The sequence below is a fragment of the Bos mutus genome, chromosome 8 (genome assembly GCF_027580195.1).
Source record: "Bos mutus isolate GX-2022 chromosome 8, NWIPB_WYAK_1.1, whole genome shotgun sequence".
In the NCBI taxonomy this organism is placed as follows: Eukaryota; Metazoa; Chordata; class Mammalia; order Artiodactyla; family Bovidae; genus Bos; species Bos mutus.
Window position 1 is genome coordinate 26,236,662 of NC_091624.1, and position 23,419 is coordinate 26,260,080.

The 23,419-nt window shown below is 38.0% G+C and overlaps 1 protein-coding gene across 6 annotated transcripts in view; it reads right to left on the reverse strand.

Annotated features, from left to right (window-relative positions):
• AUH (AU RNA binding methylglutaconyl-CoA hydratase) overlaps positions 1–23,419 on the reverse strand; it is a 185,071-nt gene that overhangs the window by 158,783 nt on the left and 2,869 nt on the right. For 3 of the 6 annotated variants that reach the window (XM_070375230.1, XM_005887199.3, XM_070375231.1), the window contains exons 2-3: positions 4,809–4,876; positions 4,612–4,699 (exon numbers count right to left, since the gene is read on the reverse strand). The exons of 1 other annotated variant lie outside the window; for it this stretch is intronic. In XM_070375230.1, the coding sequence (XP_070231331.1) occupies positions 4,612–4,699; positions 4,809–4,876 (156 nt within the window). Of the gene's footprint in view, positions 1–4,611; positions 4,700–4,808; positions 4,877–7,006; positions 7,048–8,638; positions 8,738–23,419 lie in introns of those variants that run through there. 2 more of the 6 variants (XM_070375233.1, XM_070375234.1) reach the window with 2 other exon arrangements.

Below are 23,419 nucleotides of genomic sequence, written 5' to 3' on the forward strand. Positions count from 1 at the left end.
TTCTCCAAGCCAGGCTTCAGCACTACGTGAACCATGGACTTCCAGATGTTCAAGCTGGTTTTAGAAAAGGCAGAGGAACCAGAGATCAAATTGCCAATATCCAATGGATCATAGAAAAAGCAAGAGAGTTCCAGAAAAATATCTATTTCTGCTTTATTGACTGTGCCAAAGCCTTTGACTGTGTGGATCACAATAAACTGTGGAAAATTCTGAAAGAGATGGGAATACGAGACGACCTGACCTGCCTCTTGAGAAACCTGTATGCAGGTCAGGAAGCCATAGTCAGAACTGGACATGGAACGACAGACTGGTTCCAAATAGGAAAAGAAGTATGTCGAGACTGTATATTGTCACCCTGCTTATTTAACTTATATGCAGAGTACATCATGAGAAACGCTGGGCTGGAAGAAGCACAAGCTGGAATCAAGATTGCCAGGAGAAATACCAATAGCCTCAGATATGCAGATGACACCACCGTTATGGCAGAAAGTGAAGAGGTACTAAGGAGCCTCTTGATGAAAGTGAAAGAGGAGAGTAAAAAAGTTGATTTAAAGCTCAACATTCAGAAAACGAAGATCATGGCATCTGGTCCCATCACTTCATGGCAAATAGATGGGCAAACAGTGGAAACAGTGGCTGACTTTAATTTTGGGGCTCCAAAATCACTGCAGATTATGACAGCAGCCATGAAATTAAAAGACGCTTACTCCTTGGAAGGAAAGTTATGACCAACCTAGACAGTATATTAGAAAGCAGAGACATTACTTTGTCAACAAAGGTCCGTCTAGTCAAGGCAATGGTTTTTCCAGTGTTCATGTATGGATGTGAGAGTTGGACTATAAAGAAAGCTGAGCACTGAAGAACTGATGCTTTTGAACTGTGGTGTTGGAGAAGACTCTTGAGAGTCCCTTGGACTGCAAGGAGATCCAACCAGTCCATCCTACAGGAGATCAGTCCTGGGTGTTCATTGGAAGGACTAATGTTGAAGCTGAAACTCTAATACTTTGGCCACCTGATGTAAAGAGCTGACTCACTGGAAAAGACCCTGATGCTGGCAAAGATTCAGGGCAGGAAGAGAAGGGGATGACAGACAATGAGATGGTTGGATGTCATCACCGACTCAATGGACGTGGGTTTGGGTGAACTCCAGGAGTTGGTGATGGACAGGGAGGCCTGGCGTTTTGCGGTTCATGGGGTCACAAAGAATCGGACACAACTGAGCGACTGAACTGACTGAACTGATCTCTTATAACATGTATTTTTCACACTATAACATAGTCTTCATACTATCATTCTAAATAGTTCCTTAACATTCTACTGAGTGCATGTGTATGTCTGTATATTTGTATATATCTGTATAATGAAAAACTAGAAGGATAAAAAAGAAAATTAAAATTGCTATTTTTATTAGGAAAACAATGGAATAAGGACATGGGTAAGAATGGGACTTCTCTTTGTATACTTTTTCATATATTTTGTACACACTTCATGTTTGACATGCTACTTATTATTTCCTTTAAAAATGTTAAGGTAAGTAGAATACAATTTTTGCTTCTAAATAACAGATTTAAATGAAAAGTCAGAAATCAATCACTGCAACCTCCAGTGCATGTAGGGATCACTTTTTTTTTTATATCTAAATTTTTTTATTTTATATTGGGGTATAGCCAATTAGCAAAGTTGTGGTACTTTCAGGTGAACAATGAAGGGACTCAGTCATACATATATATGTGTCCATTCTCCCCCAAACCACCGGAATCACTTTAATAATGCTTAATTACCTGTTCCTCTAGTATGTTAGAAAAAGGACACAGAAAAAAGAACCTAAGGCAGGAGCCAGAGATACTGTCAGTGAATAGGAGACTAGTCTGAGACAATTTCAGAGAAACTGCTCACAACCCAATAACCCTTGAGAACAAAATCAGTGAATCACAGCACACTTTAAAGGCTAATTGGTGGTGGTGGTGGTCTAGTCACTAAGTCGTGTCTGACCCTTGTGACCCCATGGACTGTGGCCTGCCAGGATCCTCTGTCCATGGGATTCTCCAAGCAAGAATCCTGGAGTGGGTTGCCATTTACTTCTCCAAAAGGCTGATTAAATTAAGCAAGTACATGGTGAGTCTCTATTATATGCTGTGATGTGAGAATATATAAGAAGATTTTCAAGGAAGAAAAAGAGAAGTTACTATCCTCAAGAAATTTGAAGCAAGATCACTCCATAAGCTTTAAGTTTCTGGAAATGAACAAGATGCCACTAGAACACAGATGTACAGAGAAGAGAAACCTTTGTGGGGGCAGAAAGGGAAGAGGAAAAATGAGCAACTTTAGGGAATGGGAGCTAAGAGAATAACCAATAAATGAGTACACTATTTGTGAGGATTTTTCTTTTGAATATAACTGCTACTGCTAAGTCGCTTCAGTTGTGTCCGACTCTGTGTGACCCCACAGACGGCAGCCCACCAGGCTCCCCCGTCCCTGAGATTCTCTAGGCAAGAACATTGGAGTGGGTTGCCATTTTCTTCTCCAATGCATGCAAGTGAAAAGTGAAAGTGAAGTCGCTCAGTCGTGTCTGACTCTTCACAATCCCATGGACTGCAGCCTACCAGGCAACTCCATCTATGGGATTTTCCAGGCAAGAGTACTGGAGTGGGGTGCCATTGCTTTCTCCTACTTCAGAATAAAAGTTAACACTCTAATTATATGAAAAACTGTATTCTTCAACAAGAATAAATAAATGCTGCTGCTGCTGCTAAGTCGCTTCAGTCGTGTCCAACTCTGCATGACCCCATAGACGGCAGCCCACCAGGCTCCCCCGTCCCTGGGATTCTCCAGGCAAGAACACTGGAGTGGGTTGCCATTTCCTTCTCCAATGCATGAAAGTGAAAAGTGAAAGTGAAGTCACTCAGTTGTGTCCGACTCCTAGTGACCCCATGGACCGCAGGCCACCAGGCTCCTCTGTCCATTGGATTTTCCAGGCAAGAGTACTGGAGTGGGGTGCCATTGCCTTCTCCAATGCATGAAAGTGAAAAGTGAAAGTGAAGGTGCTCAGTCATGTCCTACTCTTAGCGTTTTCATATTATGAAAACCATTTTAATAAATTTTAGTCCTTATAAAAATTATTAACAGCTACAATATATTGACTTCTGCTCTGTGTGTTATGTACACTGTCACATCAAGCCTCTGACAACACCAGGAGGATCACATTACTCAAGCTGGACATATGTATAAGCAGCAGAAACTTTACTGCAAATCGTCCTCACCTAGGCAGTTGAGCATGATAAACCTACTCTCTTTGATTACCAAACTGAAGCTAAAACTAATCCTTTTATAAATGGTACATTATAACAAAAACTATAATATAATTCATTTACACTGAATGTTCTTAAATACCATAAAATTTTATAGTATTTTAAGGTGGAAGCTACAGAGTCAGAAGTTTAAAAAATCTAAAAACGACAAACTAAAGAATATAGGCCTAAACCAAGACACTTCTTAAAACATTCTGTTTAAAAATACTCCCTTATGTTCCCAGCACTGCTCTGGGAGTACTCCAAATGCTCAAAAGTACTTGAATGAATAAAATACTATATTTTGTTCCCTCAAATCTTTGATAATCTCAAGTAGATTGTCCCATTTATATGTTTACTGGAAGAAATTTTTTTCACCCCTCAACTTCTATCTTCATTTACTTATTAATAAAATACATTAATACTGTATACTATCAGCATTTATTTATCTTAATCATCTATATTTTTGACTAGTTGAAACAGATTCATTCAATCGCATGACTTAGACATACTTACAAATATGGAAAATGCAAGGCAACTTAATCTTTGGCTTTTGGTAATACAGCACAAATGGAAAAAAATAAAAAAACACTTCACTGCTGTAGACACCAATTTAAAAAAACAATTTGTGGACACATATTTGAGTGGGCACTACTACAAACACAAACCTCCAAAGCACATGTCTACATTTAACGTTTTGCAATGGCACCCCACTCCAGTACTCTTGCCTGGAAAATCCCACGGATGGAGGGGCCTGGTGGGCTGCAGTCCATGGGGTCGCTAGAAGTTGGACACGACTGAGTGACTTCACTGTATTTTTTAACTTTCATGCATTGGAGATGGAAATGGCAACCCACTCCAGTGTTCTTGCCTGGAGAATCCCAGGGACGAGGGAGCCTGGTGGGCTGCCGTCTACGGGGTCGCACAGAGTCGGACACGACTGAAGCGACTTAGCAGCAGTAGCAGCAGCAATTACTACTAGTCAGTTGAAGTATTTTTTAAGTAACTTATAAACACAGAGCACACTGTTTTTGAGTAGGAGACACAATTTTTCCTTCCCAGCTCATCTTTCATAAAGATCATTCAAGTACCACAAACAAATATTTTAATTGCTCAAACTATTTTTTCAACTTCCAAAACAACTTCTCCCCATGTTGCAAAGATTTCTTTCTGAGAAAACATTTTTTTTTCTTGTAACAACAGTAGAAAAACAAAGAGGAATTGTTGGTAATGAAATTCAAACCACAGAACACTTTATAATGGAAAATACGCTACTGCTAGGGAAACATTAGACTAGTTTTAAAAATTTAATCTTTTTACATACCAGCACAGAATATCCCAGGGACTTCACTTCTGACTATTATGGTCCGTACTTTCTTATCAGATTTTAAAGCATCCACAGCTTTTGAAAGCTAAACAGAAACAGGAAAGATAAGAAGGAAAAGAGGAAAAATCATTTTCAGGTTGGTGTCAACACTGTACCATAATCTTAGAAGCAAATAGTTTATTCTTTACACTCACCATTTTTATAAGATTTTTACTTAATGAATTTTTGGCATAGGCTCTGTTTATTCCAAGCACCACAATTCCTAGTTAAGGGGGAAACAAAAAAGCATTTGAGTTAGTGAGGTATTCAGGGAACAGTTCAGTTCAGTTCAGTTGCTCAGTACTGTCTGACTCTTTGCAACCCCATGAACCACAGCACACCAGGCCTCCCTGTCCATCACCAACTCCAGGAGTTCACGCAAACTCATGTTCATTGAATCAGTGATACCATCCAACCATCTCATCATCTGTCATCCCCTTCTCCTCCTGCCCTCAATCTTTCCCAGCACCAGGGTCTTTTCAAATGAGTCAGCTCTTTACATCAGGTGGCCAAAATACTGGAGTTTCAGCTTCAGCATCAGTCTTTCCAATTCAGGGTACAGATTCCCATATATGCAAAGCTAGTTAACTTGGGACTTGGGAATCTACCACCTCTCTGAGGTTCACTTCAAGAGCTTTATCCTAATTTTCATGTTTACCGTCCTTTTCAAGCGTATTTTTGAAAAATTTGGTATACATATTTATAAAATCAATCTCATACTTAACATTCACCACTTTTGTCCAGCCTTTTAGAGAACTTTGTAACAGCATGTCCCCTTCAATTCCTCTCTCTTTACGCACCACCAAGGTAATATGCCACATTTTACAATTCTACACATTTTAAATTTTACATAGCTTAATCAGACTACAGAGTAGGAAGGCCACATTTAAAATATAGCTTTATTATCTTCAGTATACATAGAAGTACACAATAGCTAACAATTTCTTGTCACAGGCAAGCATTATGGGATCAGCTTTTTTTTGCTTGTGTGTGTGTGTGTGTGTATGTGTTTATTAGTCACTCAGTCATGTCCGACTCTGTGCAACTCTGTGAACAGTAGCCTACCAGGCTCCACTTTCCATGGAATTCTCCAGGCAAGAATGGGTTGCCATTCCTTTCTCCAGGGTATCTTGCTGACCCAGGGATCAAACCCCGGGGTCTCCTGCATTGCAGGTGGGCTCTTTACCATCTGAGCCACCAGGGATTAATACTTCAACTATTCTATTTGCCACACTACATAGTTTTCAATATTTCCATCCCAAGTTTCTCTCCTGACTCTGTCCCATGTACTTAACAAAGTCACTTACATTTAGAATTTTCGAGTACATGCTTTTTGTCCTAAAATTACAGGAATTTCAATAAATTGTTTTACATGGTATCCATCAAACAAGAAAACGAAATGTATGTTAAGTCTAATTACATTCACTGCATTTTCAAGTATTATTACTGGTAAAAGAACTTCTGTTTGACTTGGTGTCAATGAGAACTGAATCTTAGAATTTACTCTGTTACCACCCTGTTCCACATCCCAATAGAGGATTATTTTAAGTCAAAAACAAATAAGTAAAGTGCAGCTCATTTGTAAGACTACCACTTTTGCTCAGTATAAAATTTATCTTAGTATATTACCCCTTTTTCAATTCAGGCTATTTCCTCAGTCTCTTATCATAGACAATAAGTTTGGTCTATTTATCCCCTTATACCATCTGTTTTTTATTTGTCTCTATTTACTTTGTAGAATGGTTTCTAGTTTTCTTACTTCTCTTAAATTCTAACTTATTTATATTTTAATGATCACAGCAGAAAAATTATATACTGAAATGTTATTCTGCCATAAACTACTTCTTTTGTTTTCATTACTATATTTAAGGATAAGTTATGTTTGTCAGCTGCTTACATTATCTATATACTTCATTTCAGGTCAGTAAGGGGACCTCAATAAATACATTATTGACAATCACTGGTCACATTATTCTGAATATTATAAATCTTTGACAATATATGGGGAAATATCATTATATATCAGATTTCACCCAATCATAGGAACCAAAGTTAAACTGGTTTAATGATCATTTGTCATTTGTTTTCTGAACTGACTGTTCTTACTGTTTGCCTATCTTATTACAGTTGTTGTTTGCATTTCAAATGATAAATTTTTAGATTACAGATATTAATTCATTATTTATAGAACAGATCTCTTCCCTATCATTCACTTTCAAAAGTCAACTTGTTTATGGCATTTTTTTGCACCAAAGTTTTAACTTTTTATATATTATTGCCTTTGCAACTTTTGACTTAGTATCTTCCTTAGAAAGAGTTTTCAATGAAAACACATGTTCACACAAACACTTACACCAGAATGATCAGAACAGCATTGTTCAAAATATTCAAAACCTGGAAACAACCCAAATATCCATCAGTTGATGAGTGGATAAACAAAATATAACAAATCCATGTAGTGTAATATTTAGCAAGAAAAAAAAAAAGAAGCATCAATACATGTGCAACATGGATGAACCCTGAAAACATGCTGAGTGAAAGAAGCCAGGGACAAGTGAGCACGTACTGTATAATGCCGTTTACATGAAATGCTGAGAGCAGGCACATCAGAAGGGACAAAAAAGGTAGATCAGTGATTGCCTAGGGCCGCTGGAGATGGAGAGACTAAGCAGTGACAGCTAAACAGTGTTAAGTTTCTTTTTAGGGCAATGAAATGTTCAGTACTTGTAGTGGTGATAGATGCACATCTCTATAAATGCACTAGAAGCCATTACATTGTATATTTTAAACAGGAGAATTTTAAGGTATATGAATTGTATCGCAATAAAGCTATTCTAAAAAAAATGGCAATATTCACTTAGACCTAGAAATAAAGCCAAATTAGAGGAAGAACAAGGGCAAAAAAGAAGGTACACATGTGTGGTGGAGTGTGAAAGGGGACCAAACCCTTATCCTCCATGGCAAAAAGTCAGTAGACACATAATACCTAAACGTGAAAATTCCAGAAGTAGAAATATATGTATGTTATTTTAAATGAGATGACATGTGCCCAAAACAATCAGCCAAAGGGTTTTAAATAACTGTTTCTGGAATATGGGAAATGGGGTGGAGGAAAGGACTGTTAGTTCTCAAAACAAACCATATTAAATACTGTTCATATACACTAACTGTATAGGTAATTAAGAAAAAGTAAAACTGAACAAATTCAAACAAAATAAAGGATCCTCTACCTCAATGAATAAAACAATCCTCTGATACTGTCTCCTTACATTGACTACTTTCATTTCTGCTGCTCTCAACTCCACAGGAGTCTTATTCCTCTAATATGCACAAACATTTTTGGCTGGAACCATTTACAAAACAGTCCATTATTTTCCTTCTGATTTTAAAAATCAAATAACTGTATTCTAAATAACTGTAAAAATCACTCTATATCAGTTACATTTTCTAATTATATATTGAGAGTATGTGGAAACTGCAATTTTTTTAGTGCTATTTTACATAAACTTTTTCTGGCAAATTTATGAAATATTAATAGACTTACGTGGTTCTCTTCAATATTCTAAGTCAATACTCAATCTTGTTCAAAAATACTAGCAGTTATGTTTTCTGCTCCAATGTTAATTTCTCATTTCCTTCTCCTGCTGTTTCACTTTAGCTAGGCCTTCAAGTCCAATATAATATTAGCAAAAATAGTAAGTTCCTTTATTTTGTCAATACCTTTAATGAAAATGTTTCTAAGCATTTCACTGTTTAGTATTATGTTTGCTATGCATTTCTAATAGCTTTTTTTCAAACTGGGGAAATTTATTTCTATGTTCAAACTTACATTTTAAAAAGGTCACTCAGGCCACAGTGTAGAAAACAGATTAGAAGGAAACAAGAATATACTAGACCAATATCCCTTATGAATACAGATGTAAAAAAAATCCTCAACAAAATACTAGCAAGTCAAATTTAGCAGTCATGACCAAGAGGGACTTACCCAGGAATGCAAGGGTAGTTCAGCACAAAAATTGAGCAAAGTAATACACCACACTAACAGAATAAAAGAAAATATTTTAAAATTATATGATCACCTCAACTGATGCAAAAGAAACACTGGACAAAATCCAACATGCTTTAAATGATTTTTAAGAAATAATAACTTAAAAACCTCAACAAGCTAGTAACAGAAGGAAACTTCCTCAACCTAATAAAGGACATTTATAAAAAAAAAACAACAAAACTTACAATTAACATCATATTTAATGTTAAAAGGCTTAAGGTCTTCTCCCTGAGATAAAAAAATTAGATAAGGATGTCCATTTTCACCACTTTATTTATTTAACAATGTAATAGAAATTCTAGCAGGGTAAGTAGGCAAAAAAAAGAAATAAAAGGAATTTAGATAGGAAAAAAAAAATGAAAGTGAAAGTTGCTCAGCCGTGTCTGACTCTTTGTGACCCCATATACTAAACAGTCCATGGAATACTATAGGCCAGAATACTGGAGTACGTAACCTTTCCCTTCTCTGGGGGATCTTCCCAATTGAACCCAGGTCTCCCGCATTGCAGGCGGATTCTTTATCAGCTGAGCCACAAGGGAAGTCCAAGAATACTGGAGGGGGTAGCCTATCCCTTCTCAGCAGATCTTCCCAACCCAGGAATCAAACCAGGATCTCCTGCACTGCAGGCAGATTCTTTATCAACTGAGCTATGAGAAAAAGAAAGAAGTAAGTCTATTTCCATCCACAAATAATATGGTCTTACACACAGAAAATCCCAATGAATCCATCAAAAACTATTAGAGCTAATAAGTGAACTCAGAAAAGCTGCATAATATAATATCAATATACAAAAATCAGTTATATTTCTATACACTATCAATGAACACTCCAAAAATGAAATTAAGAAAACAATTCAATTTGTAACAGCATCAAAATATATATATATACACAATTACTTAGGAATAAACTTAACCAAGAAATTTCACTGAAAACTACAAAACACACTGAAAGACATCTAAGTAATAAAGACCTCAGTAATAAAAATCAATCATCAATTTGTTTTCAACAAGGATACCAAGACCATCCAATGGTGCAGGACTTCTCAACAAACAGGGGTGGACAACCAGATATTCACCCACAGAAGAATGGAGCTGGGCCCTTTACTCACAGCATATACAAAATCATCTCAAAATGGATCTGAGACCTAAAACTGTAACACTCTTAGAAGGAAACAAATGATAAATCTTCACAATCCTGGTTTAGGCAACACTGACTTAAATATGACAATAAAAGCACAAGCAATGAAAGAAAAAAACAGATAAACTAGACTTCATCAAAATTACCAAGGAAGTGAAAAAACCCACGAATAGAAAATATTTGCAAATGATACATCTGATATGGGGTAAATATTGAGATTATATAAAGAACTGGTACCACTCACAACAAAAAGACAACTCAACTGAAAAACAGGCAAAGGATATGAATAAATATTTCTATAAAGAAGACATAATAAATGAGATGCATTTCTATCATTTCCTTTTAGATTCCACATATAAGGGATATCATATGATACTTTCCTCTCTCTGACTTACTTCACTCGGGGATCAACAACAAGTGGTCAACACCGAAATCAGATTGATTATATTCTTTGCAGTCAAAGATGGAGAAGCTCTAAACAGTCAGCAAAAAGAAGACCGGGAGGTGACTGTGGCTCAGATCACGAACTCCTTATTACCAAATTCAGACTTAAATTGAAGAAAGTAGGGAAAACCACTAGACCATTAAGGTTTGACCTAAATCAATCCCATATGATTATACAATGGAAGTGAGAAATAGATTTAAGGGCCTAGATCTGATAGACAAAGTGCCTGATGAACTATGGATGGAGGTTTGTGACATTGTACAGGAGACAGGGATCAAGACCATCCCCACGGAAAAGAAATGCAAAAAAGCAAAATGGCTGTCTGAGGAGGCCTTACAAATAGCTGTGAAAGAAGGGAAACGAAAAGCAAAGGAGAAAAAGAAAGACATAAGCATCTGAAAGCAGAGTTAGAAAGAATAGCAAGGAGAGATAAGAAAGCCTTCTTCAGCGATCAATGCAAAGAAATAGAGGAAAACAACAGAATGGGAAAGACTAGAGATCTCTTCAAGAAAATTTAGAGATACCAAGGGAACATTTCAAGCAAAGATGGGCTCAATAAAGGACAGAAATGGTATGGACTTAACAGGAGCAGAAGATATTAAGACTAGGTGGCAAGAATGCACAGAAGTGTACAAAAAAGATCTTCATGACCCAGATAAGCACGATGGTGTGATCTCACCTAGAGCAAGACATCCTGGAATGTGAAGTCAAGTGGGCCTTAGAAAGCATCACTATGAACAAAGCTAGTGGAGGTGATGGAATTCCAGTTGAGCTATTTCAAATCCTGAAAGATGATGCTGTGAAAGTGCTGTATTCAATATGCCAGCAAATTTGGAAAACTCAGCAGTGGCCACAGGACTGCAAAAGGTCAGTTTTCATTCCAATCCCAAAGAAAGGCAATGCCAAAGAATGCTCAAACTACCGCACAATTGCACTCATCTCACACGCTAGTAAAGTGATGCTCAAAATTCTCCAAGCCAGGCTTCAGCAATACGTGAACCATGAACTTCCAGTTGTTCAAGCTGGTTTTAGAAAAGGCAGAGGAATCAGAGATCAAATTGCCAACATCCACTAGATCATCGAAAAAGCAAGAGAGTTCCAGGAAAACATCTATTTCTGTTTTATTGACTATGCCAAAGCCTTTGACTACGTGGATTTTGTGAACTGGACATGGAACAGCAGACTGGTTCCAAATAGGAAAAGGAGTACGTCAAGGCTGTATATTGTCACCCTGCTTATTTAACTTATATGCAGAGTACATCATGAAAAACGCTGGGCTGGAAGAAGCACAACGTTAATCAAGATTGCCAGGAGAAATATCAATAACCTCAGATATGAAGATGACACCACCCTTATGGCAGAAAGTGAAGAGGAACTCAAAAGCCTCTTGATGAAGGTGAAAGAGGAGAGAAAAAGTTGGCTTAAAGCTCAACATTCAGAAAACAAAGATCATGGCATCTGGTCCCATCACTTCATGGAAATAGATGGGAGAACAGTGGAAACAGTGTCAGACTTTATTTTGGGAGCCTCCAAAATCACTGCAGATGGTGACTGCAGCCATGAAATTAAAAGATGCTTACTCCTTGGAAGGAAAGTTATGACCAACCTAGATAGCATACTCAAAAGCAGAGACATTACTTTGCCAACAAAGGTCGGTCTAGTCAAGGCTATGGTTTTTCCTGTGGTCATGTATGGATGTGAGAGTTGGACTATGAAGAAAGCTGAGTTTTGAAGAACTGATGCTTTTGAACTGTGGTGTCAGAGAAGACTCTTAAGCGTCCCTTGGACTGCAAGGAGATCCAACCTGTCCATTCTAAAGAAGATCAGTCCTGGGTGTTCACTGGAATGAATGATGCTAAAGCTGAAACTCCAGTACTTTGCCCACCTCATGAGAAGAGCTGACTCATTGGAAAAGACCCTGATGCTAGGAGGGATTGGCGGCAGGAGAAGTTGACGACAGAGGATGAGATGGCTGGATGGCATCATTGACTCGATGGACATGGGTTTGGGTGAACTCCGGGAGCTGGTGATAGACAGGAAGGCCTGGTGTGCTGCAGTTCATGGGGTCGCAAAGAGTCAGACACGACTGAGCAACTGAACTGAACTGAACTGATAAGATACTTCTCTCTCTCTGACTTACTTCACTCAGTATGACACTCTCCACTCTCTAGGTCCACCTTTGTTGCTGCAAATGGCATTACTCCATTCTTTTTAACAGCTGAGTAATATTCCATTGTATACATATACCACCTCTTCTTTATCCATTCCTCTGTTGATGGACAATGGGTTGCTTCCATGTCTTGGCTACTGTAAGCAGTGCTACAATGAACACTGAGGTGCATGTTTCTTTTCAGGCCATGTTTTTCTCTGGATATATGCCCAGGAAAGGCATTGCAGGGTCATATGATAGCTCTGTTTTTAGTTTTTTCAGGAACTTCCCTACTGTTCTCCATAGTGGCTGTTCCAATTTACATTCTTACCAATAGTACAAGAAGGCTCCCTTCTCTCCACACCCTCTTCAGCATCTGTTGTTTGTGGGTTTTTTGAGGATAGCCATTCTGACCAGTCTGAGGTAATATCTCACTGTAGTTTTGACTTGCATTTCTCTAATAATTAGCGATGTTGAACATCTTTTCATGTGCCTACTGGTCATCTGTATGTCCTCTTTGGGGAAATGTTAGTTCAGGTCTTCTGCCCATTTTTTACTCACAGACTTAGAAAACAAACTTACAGTAACTGGGGGGAAGGGAATAGTTAAGGACTTTGGGAAAAGTCATGTACACACTGCTATATTCAAAACAGAAAACCAACCAGGACCTGTTGTATAACACATGGAATTCTGCTCAATGTTATGTGCCAGCTTGGATGGGAGTGGGAGTTTGGGAGAGAATGGATACATGTATACCTAAGGCTGAGTCCCTTCGCTGTTCACTTATTGTGAAACTACCACAATATTGTTAATTGGCTACACACCAGTACAAAATGTTTCTGATGTTAAAAAATTAAAATTTTTTTTTTCAAAATTAAATGAAACAATGAATTTGTTACTAAAGAAATGCAAATCAAAAACCACAAAAATTACTTTATGCCCAGTAAGATGGCTTTAATTTTTTTAAAAAAGAAACAAGCATTGACAGGGATGTGGAGAAATAAGAACTCTCATAGAACTCTCACACAGTCTGGTGGTTTCTCCAAACACCAAACATAAAGTTACCACATGATTCTACTCCTAGGTATCTACCCAAGAGAATGAAAACATACATTCAAACAAATAACTATTCACAAAAAAGTTATATCCATTCAATGAAATAGTATTCAGCCATAAAAACAAATGAAATGCTGATACATGCTGTAAAACAGACGAACTCTGAAAACATTAGGCTAAAGAACTCAGACATAAATCACACATGGTATGATTCTACTTCCATGAAGTACTTGGTATAGACAAACTCCATAAAGACAGAAGAGAAATTAGTGGGTTTTGGAAACCTTGGGGAGAAAGGGATGAGGAGGAAGTGAGTAAGAACCATGGCTTTGTTTCGAAAGCAATTTGAAAGGAATTAAGACAGTGGTGATGGTTGTAAACATGGAATAACCTAAAAACTACTTGATGTACACCTTGAAAAGTTAAAATGGTTAATTTTGTACTATGTGAATTTCATCCACATAGACCAAAAAATAATAATAATAATAATTATAGTAGGGGATACTAAACAAGATGCTACTGCAGAGATCCAGGTGAGAGATCACATAGGCTGCGGAGCAGAGGCGGAAAGCACATGCTTCTAAAGATAAACTGAAGGTAGTCCAACATAAATATTATCAATAACATTACAAACTCTGTTTATATTCAATCTCTAGATAAAGCACCAGGTCAATCTCTAGATACAGCACTGGATAAGAGAACAAGATGCAACTATCAAAAGTTCTGATGATATAAACTAAGGTTACAAATAACAGAAATTGTATAGGTAGAAGATTATAATCCTAGCCCTAACCCTAATTAGGGTTCTAAAAATATAAAGAACTAACCCAGAAATCTTTCACTTGAATACAAAGAGAATATGCAGCAATTTTTATAATATCCAAATTTTAGAAACATTAGAAAATCATTAACAAATGATGATTATAAACCTAGAAAATCCAAATCAAATAAAAAACCACTGCAAACAAAAGCATATTTATTTGCAACACATGAAATTAATACATCCAGAAACAACAGCCTTCCTATAAAGAGAAATAGAGAAACAGAGGGAGAAAGGAAACCACTTAGAAGATACACTGAAACAAATTATTTCATTTTTATGAACCAGACAGGAAGCAGGATGACCTGGGATACAGGTAACATAAATGAGCAAGCCCTAAGGGTAGGCACTTTTTAAACTGTCCTTTTAAAAAAAAAAAGGTAGAATTAAACAAATAGAAACATCATGTTTTTATGTTTAAAAAAAACATTGTATAAATATTCTAATTTTAAACCCAACACAATGTCAATAAAAATATTAATAAGCCTTTTTCTGAAATTATACATGAACATTCCAAAACTCTTGCAGAAAAATAACCATGCAGGAAAAGGAATGAAAACAAATTAAAAAAAAAGAGTAAAGATGAAGGAGTGAGTACCTGGCCCTACTGAAACACAACACAGCTTTAATCGTGAAATAATGGAGAACAACAACATCTACAGAGATCATAAAACAGAACAGAAAGACAGTATGGAAATTCAGCTTGTCATAAAAATGCCCTTCAAAACAGTGAAGTAACGATGATTAAGCAGTGTTGGGACAACTGTATACAGACTTGGAAAAAGATAAAGCATCTGTATCTCACTGCAATGATAATTCCTTTATTTTTATCTTGGTGGTTTCAAAAAATGGCGATTTTCTATCATTCCTACCATTCTTCTATAAAAATATGTTCTTCCCTACCACACTGTTTCACGTAATCTCTATGGCTTCATGGATTCTTTATTCAAGGTGTTATATAATCCATTAACACTGTTCCATTAATCCATAAATGTTCAAATTACCCTAGATATGCTCAGTGAGAGCCCTGTAAGGCTGTGCCCTGCCACGATCCTTTTATTATTTGAACACTTCCTTGCTTCCTGGCCTACAAAGATATTCCAGGCTCACCTTTCACTTTCCCTGCTCCAGACCTGAAATCAGACACTTCTCCAAAAAGTCCTGGCTTCTTTCAATGAGGGAATAGTCTTTAGAAACCAAAATCTGGATATCAGATATGTTTACTGCTACCATGCTACTTCATTTCATTTAGACAATTTTAGTGGTCAGAAAAGGAAATAAATGTAAATATGTATACATACAATATACTTATGATTTTTATAAGTTTGTCCTGGTAACTCTAATTCGAATCCAATGCAACAAGTTTCTTCTTCACTTCCCCCCATCCCATACTTATACCATCTCTCTCCTTCTCTTTTTTCATCATAATGAAAAGTCTAATTCCCAAGACCAACAGGTTTTCATTTGCTCTATTCTACAATAAAAGGAAAACAAATTCAGAACTATTAAGCCTAACTACTACTAACAACACACTATTAAATAAATGTCAATGTTCTTTCTGACTTATAACTAAATGATAACAACTTATTCCAGACAATAATGCAATAACGTATGTGGTGACTGTAGCTTACAGAAAAGTGTAAAGAATGACAGCAATGGTATGGGAGGAAAGAAATGGGAATATGCATTTATACCTTTACCATTATGAAGTCATATAGTGTTATTAAAAGTAGATGTAGATTAGTTGTAAACATGAACTGCAAATAACATGGCAACCAATAAAATCTCTAAAAAAGGGTAACTGATAAGCTAAAAGGGAAGACAATTGGCAGAAAAAGAGTGAAAGTCAAAAAATGAAAGAAAAAAATAAGGGCAATGAATAGAAAACAGTTACAAATACATAATAATCCAACTATTTCAATAATCAATTTAAATATGAATGGTCTAAAATACACTAATTAAAAGACAGATACTGTCAGAGTGGATTAAAACAATACCCAACCATATGACATATACAAGAAATCCACTTCAAAGACACACACTGATTTAAAAAATCAAAAGATGAAGAAAGATAATGCTAACACTAAAAAAGGGCCTCTCAGGTGGCTCAGTGGTAAAGAAATCACCTGCCGATGCAGGAGTCTTGAGTTCAATTCCTGGGTCGGGAAAATCAGTAGAAGGAAACAGCAATGCAATTATATATTCTTACCTGGAAAAATCCCGCAGACAGAGGAGCCTGGCGGGCTCAGTCCATGGGATCACAAAAGTCAGACACAACTTAGCGACTAAACACAAGAACACTAATAAAACCTGGAGTGGTAACATTAATTTCAGAGAAAGCAGATCTCAGAACAAAGAACAGTCTGAGTGAGAAAAGGGGATAATGTTGGCGGGGTCATTTCTCCAACATAATAACCCATGTGTATTCACCAAACAATAGAGCTTAAATTTGCATGATTTAAAAACTGACAGAATTACAAGGAGAAATAAACAAATCCATCATTACAGTTGCAAATTTCAACTCGCCTCTATCACTAATAAATCCAGCAGGCAGAAAATCAATTAACGATATCAGTTCAGTTCAGTCGCTCAGTCGTGTCCGACTCTTTGCAACCCCATGAATCGCAGCACGCCAGGCCTCCCTGTCCATCACCAACTCCAGGAGTTCACTCAGACTCACATCCATCGAGTCAGTGATGCCATCCAGCCATCTCACCCTCTGTTGTCCCCTTCTCCTCCTGCCCCCAATCCCTCCCAGCATCAGAGTCTTTTCCAATGAGGAATACCAACCAAAAAATCAACTAAATCTATCTGAATACTATATCTAACTGAATATAGAATACCGCATCCAACAACAGCAGACTACTCATTCTTCCCAAGATCATATGGATATTCACCATGACAGACCATATTTTGGGCAAAAAGCACACCGTAACAAATTTAAAATAGAAATCATACTGAAGTATGCTCCTAAATAACAATGGAAATAAACCACAGGAATCAGTAACAGAAAGACAGCTGGAAAACTTCAAAATACTTGGAGATTAAATAAGGTACTTCTAAGTAAAATATAAGTAAAAGAAAAAATCTAGAGAGAAATTTAAAATATTTCTAACTAAATGAAACTGAAAATACAACTTACCAAAACATGTGTGTGTGTCCCCGCCCCCGCCCCCCTCCGCCCCTCCCCCCTTGCCGCTTAGGAAGCACCACTATGAACAAAGCTAGTGGAGGTGATAAAATTCCAGTTGAGCTATTTCAAATCCTAAAACATGATGCTGTGAAACTGCTACACTCAATATGTCAGCAAATTTGTGGCCACAGGACTGGAAAAGGTCAGTTTTCATTCCAATCCCAAAGAAAGACAATGCCAAAGAATGCTCAAACTACCGCACAATTGCACTCATCTCACACGCTAGTAAAGTAATGCTCAAAATTCTCCAAGCCAGGCTTCAGCAATATGTGAACCGTGAACTTCCAGATGTTCAAGCTGGTTTTAGAAAAGGCAGAGGAACCAGAGATCAAATTCCCAACATCCACTGGATCATCAAAAAAGCAAGAGAGTTCCAGAAAAACACCTATTTCTGCTTTACTGACTATGCCAAAGCCTTTGTGTAGATCACAATAAATTGTGGAAAATTCTCAAAGAGATCAGAATACCAGACCACTTGACCTGCCTCTTTAGAAACCTGCATGCAGGTCAGGAAGCAACAGTTAAACCTGGACATGGTTCCAAATCGGGAAAGGAGTACGTCAAGGCTATATATTGTCACCCTGCTTATTTAACTTATATGCAGAGTACATCATGAGAAACGCTGGGCTGGAAGAAGAACAAGCTGGAATCAAGACTGCCAGGAGAAATGTCAATAACCTCAGATATGCAGATGACACCAGAAAGTGAAGAACTAAAGAGCCTCTTGATGAAAGTGAAAGAGGAGAGTGAAAAAGTTGGCTTAAAGCTCAACATTCAAAAAACTAAAATCATGGCATCCAGTAGTGGAAACAATGGCTGACTTTATTTTTGGGGGCTCCAAAATCAATATAGATTGTGACTGCAGCCATGAAATTAAAAGACGCTTACTCCTTGGAAGGAAAGTTATGAGCAACCTAGACAGCATATCAAAAAGCAGAGACATTACTTTGCCAACAAAGGTCCATCTAGTCAAGGGTATGGTTATTCCAGTAGTCACGTATGGATGTGAGAATTGGACTATAAAGAGAAAGCTGAGCACAGAAGAATTGATGCTTTTGAACTGTGTTGTTGGAGAAGACTCTTGAGAGTCCCTTGGACTGCAAGGAGATCCAACCAGTCCATCCTAAAGGAGACCAGTCCTGGGTGTTCATTGGAAGGACTGATGTTGAAGTTCAAACTCCAGTACTTTGGCCACCCGATGCGAAGAGCTGACTCATTGGAAAAGACCCTGCTGCTGGAAAAGACTGAGGGCAGGAGAAGGGGACGACAGACGATGAGATGGTTGGATGGCATCACTGACTCAATGGACTTCAGTTTGGGTGAACTCTGGGAGTTGGTGATAGACAGGGAGGCCTGGCGCGCTGTGGTTCAAGGGGTCACAAAGAGTTGGATATGACTGAGCGAACAGAGTCAGACACGACTGAGTGACTGAACTCAAAATACGCGTGACCCAGCAAAAGCAGTGCTTAAAGAAAAACTGATAACACTGATGCACTTATTAGGAAGTGGAAATCTATATTTCCACCTTAAGAAACTAGAAAACAAACAACAAATTAAATCTAATGTAAGTGTGAAAAAATTAAAAATCAGAAGAAATCAATGACATAAAAACAGAAAATCAGTAGACAAGAAATCAGTTACATCAAAACTTAGTTCTTTAAAAAGATCAATAAATGATAAATCTCTAGCCAGGCTCGCCATGGGAGAGAGAGAAAGAAAGAAAACAAATTACTAATATCAGAAATCTTTTGAAAGAAAATATAAAGTACTAACATGAGAAATTCATCACTACTGAATCTCATTGATACAAGCATAATAAAGAAGCATTACAAACAACTATAAGCCAACGAATTTGCTAAGTTATATGAAATAAACCTACTTTCTGAAAGGCACAATCTACTAGGACAAGAAAGAGATAAGTCAAATAGACCTACATCTATTAAAGAAATGTAATTAACAATTAAAAGCTTCTAAAACAGAAAACATCAGGTACAGACAGTTTCACTTGTAATTCTACCAAAACATTCAAAGAAAAAAATGATATAATTTCTCTTCCAGCTACAATGATATACAATCTCTTCTAGAAAATAGAAGCAGAAGGGGCACTTCCTTGCTCATTCTATGAAGCAAGCATTTCCCTTATACCAAAACCAGACAAAGATATACCAAGAATGGAAAACTAAAGACCACTATCTTTCATGAACATAAGTGCAAAAATCCTCAATAGACTGTTACCAAATTAAATGCAGCAATGTATAAAAATAATTACACCCCAAAATCAAGTGGGATTTATTCCAGGTGTGTAAGACTGGTTCAATATTTGAAAATCAATTAACATAATCAATCATATAATAGGCTTAACAAGAAAAGTCATACAACCATGTCAATAGATGCAGAAAAAGAACTGGACAAAATTCAACCAGATAAGGGCTTCCCTCATATTTCAGCTAGTAAAGAATCTGTCTGCAATGCAGGAGACCCTGGTTCGATCCCTGGGTCAGGAAGATCCGCTGGGGAAGGGATAGGCTACCCACTTCAGTATGCTTGGGCTTCCCTTGTGACTCAGCTGGTAAAGAATCCGCCTGCAATGCGGGAGACCTGGGTTTGATCCCTGGGTTGGGAAGATCCCCTGGAGAAGGGAAAGGCTACCCACTCCAGTATTCTGGCCTGGAAAATTTTTGGGGTCTCAAAGAGTCAGACATAACTGAGCGACTTTCACTTACTTTCACCCAGATAAAAACACTTATAAGTATGAAGCTCTTCCAGCTACAATGATATACAATCTCTTCCAGAAAATAGAAGCAGAAGGGGCCCTTCCTTGCTCATTCTATGAAGCAAGCATTTCCCTTATACCAAAACCAGACAAAGATATACCAAGAATGGAAAATTAAAGACCACTATCTTTCATGAACATAATTGCAAATTATGAACATAATTGCAATAGACAGAGGTTCCTTCAACCTGATAAAGGACATCTACCAAAAACCCACAGCTAATATCATACTTAATGGTGAACAAATGAATGCTTTCACCACATATCAGGAAAAAGACTTGGATGTCTGTTCTTTTATTCTACACTGTAATGGAGGCTCAAGGAAAGAGATTACACAAGAGAAAGAATAACAGGCATCCAGACTGGAAAAGAATAAGTAAAATTTCTTCTATGTGCACATGACATGGATCTTGTATATATATAAATATTAAGAAACCCAATAAAAAAATTATGAGAATAATTAAGCAGGTTCAGCAGGGTTGCATGATACAAGATCAACATACAAAAACAACTGTATTACTGTAGGACGGCAATGAGCAATCTGAAAACTAAGAAAAACAATTCCATTTACAGTAGCATCCAAAAAGAATGAAATAGTTAGAAATAAATTTAACAAAAATCGTGCAAGACTTATACACTGAAAAAATACAAAACACTGCTGAGTGAAAAGATATTCCATGTTCATGCAATGCTTAATTTGCTAATGCTAAGTCACTTCAGTCGTGTCTGACTCTGTTCGACCCCATAGACAGCAGCCCACCAGCCTTCCCCATTCCTGGGATTCTCCAGGCAAGAACATTGGAATGGGTTGCCATTTCCTTCTCCAAAGCATGAAAGTGAAAAGAGAAAGTGAAGTCGCTCAGTCGTGTCTTAGCGACCCCAAGGGCTGCAGCCTATCAGGCTCCTCCGTCCATGGGATTTTCCAGGCAAGAGTACTGGAGTAGGGTGCCACTGCCTTCTCCATGCTTAATTTAACACTGTTAAAAATGCAATATTCCCCAAATCGATCTACCTATTCAATGCAATGCCTATCAAAATACCAGTTGACTTGACTTTCTTGAAAAAACTGAGAATTCTCTAGAGATTCTTTGATATTCAACAACAAAAATAAGTAAATTGTTGGTCAGTTGTTGCTTTAGTGGCTAAGTCATGTCCAGCAAGTCCATGCACTGTAGCCTGCCAGACTCCTCTGTCCATGAAAACTGTACTACGCCATAATTAAAACCTAGGTTCTTCAAAATTAACAAGGATGAAAAGACAACCCATAGAACACGAGAAAATATATTCAAGTTATATATCTGAATAGGGACTTGTATCCAGAATATATAAAGAACACTTACAATTCAACAACAAAAGAACAACGCCATTAACAAGGATTTGAGAAGACATTTCTCTAAAGAAGACATACACATGGACAATAAGCACGTGAAAAGATACTCATCAGTTCAGTTCAGTTGCTCAGTCGTGTCCGACTCTTTTCGACCCCATGAATCGCAGCACGCCAGGCCTCCCTGTCCATTACCAACTCCCGGAGTTCACTCAGACTCACGTCCATCAAGTCAGTGATGCCATCCAGCCATCTCATCCTCTGTCGTCCCCTTCTCCTCCTGCCCCCAATCCCTCCCAGCATCAGAGTCTTTTCCAAGGAGTCAACTCTTCACATGAGGTGGCCAAAGTACTGGACTTTCAGCTTTAGCATCATTCCTTCCAAAGAAATCCCAGGGCTGATCTCCTTCAGAATGGACTGGTTGGATCTCCTTGCAGTCCAAGGGACTCTCAAGAGTCTTCTCCAACACCACAGTTCAAAAGCATCAATTCTTCGGCGCTCAGCCTTCTTCACAGTCCAACTCTCACATCCATACATGACCACAGGAAAAACCATAGCCTTGACTAGACAAACCTTTGTTGGCAAAGTAATGTCTCTGCTTTTGAATATGCTATCTAGGTTGGTCATAACTTTCCTTCCAAGGAGTAAGCGTCTTTTAATTTCATGGCTGCAGTCACCATCTGCAGTGATTTTAGAGCCCAGAAAAATAAAGTCTGACACTGTTTCCACTGTTTCCCCATTTATTTCCTATGAAGTGATGGGACCGGATGACATGATCTTCGTTTTCTGAATGTTGAGCTTTAAGCCAACCTTTTCATTCTCCACTTTCACTTTCATCGAGAGGCTTTTGAGTTCCTCTTCACTTTCTGCCGCAAGGGTGGTGTCATCTGCATATCTGAGGTTATTGATATTTCTCCTGGCAATCTTGATTCCAGCTTGTGTTTCTTCCAGTTCAGCGTTTCTCATGATGTACTCTGCATATAAGTTAAATAAACAGGGTGACAATATACAGCCTTGACGTACTCCTTTTCCTATTTGGAACCAGTCTGTTGTCCCATGTCCAGTTCTAACTGTTGCTTGGACAAGAACAGTGCTGGTAAAGAACATGGAGAAAAGTGGAAGGACTACAAAGACACTCCAGAAGATGTGAATGCATGAGGAAGGAGCAGGTATTAAGAATAACTTGCATTATGCATTTGCTTATTTGTTCTCTTTCTGCCAGAAGCTGGTACAAAGCTCAGAAAAACTATTTTTAAAATGGGTCACAATTACAAGTAGAAGTCTGTTGGACTGGGAGAAGGTTGGTAGGGACAGGAGACAGGTCATTCCAGAAGGTGTGTGCAGAAGCACTGACACATAAGAGGAGGAAAGGGTAAGGCTTAGGTGCAGCAGAAAGGAGATGCATGATCTGTAAATATCTGCAGTTGTGAGAGCTTGCAGACATTAGAGACCACTGCTACTGCTGCTACTGCTGCTAAGTCACTTCAGTCGTGTCAGACTCTGTGCGACCCCATAGACAGCAGCCCACCAGGCTCCCCCGTCCCTGGGATTCTCCATGCAAGAACACTGGAGTGGGTTGCCATTTCCTTCTCCAATGCATGAAAATAAAAAGTGAAAGTGAAGTCGCTCAGTCGTGTCCGACTCTTCTCGACCCCATGGACTGCAGCCTACCAGGCTCCTCTGTCCATGGGATTTTCCAGGCAAGAGTACTGTAGTGGGGTGCCCCTGCCTTCTCCATAGAGACCACCAGAGGTTTCTAACTGAACAGAGATGCAATTCTTGCTTGGGCTTGAAAAAATAACTCCAGCAGCAAGGCAA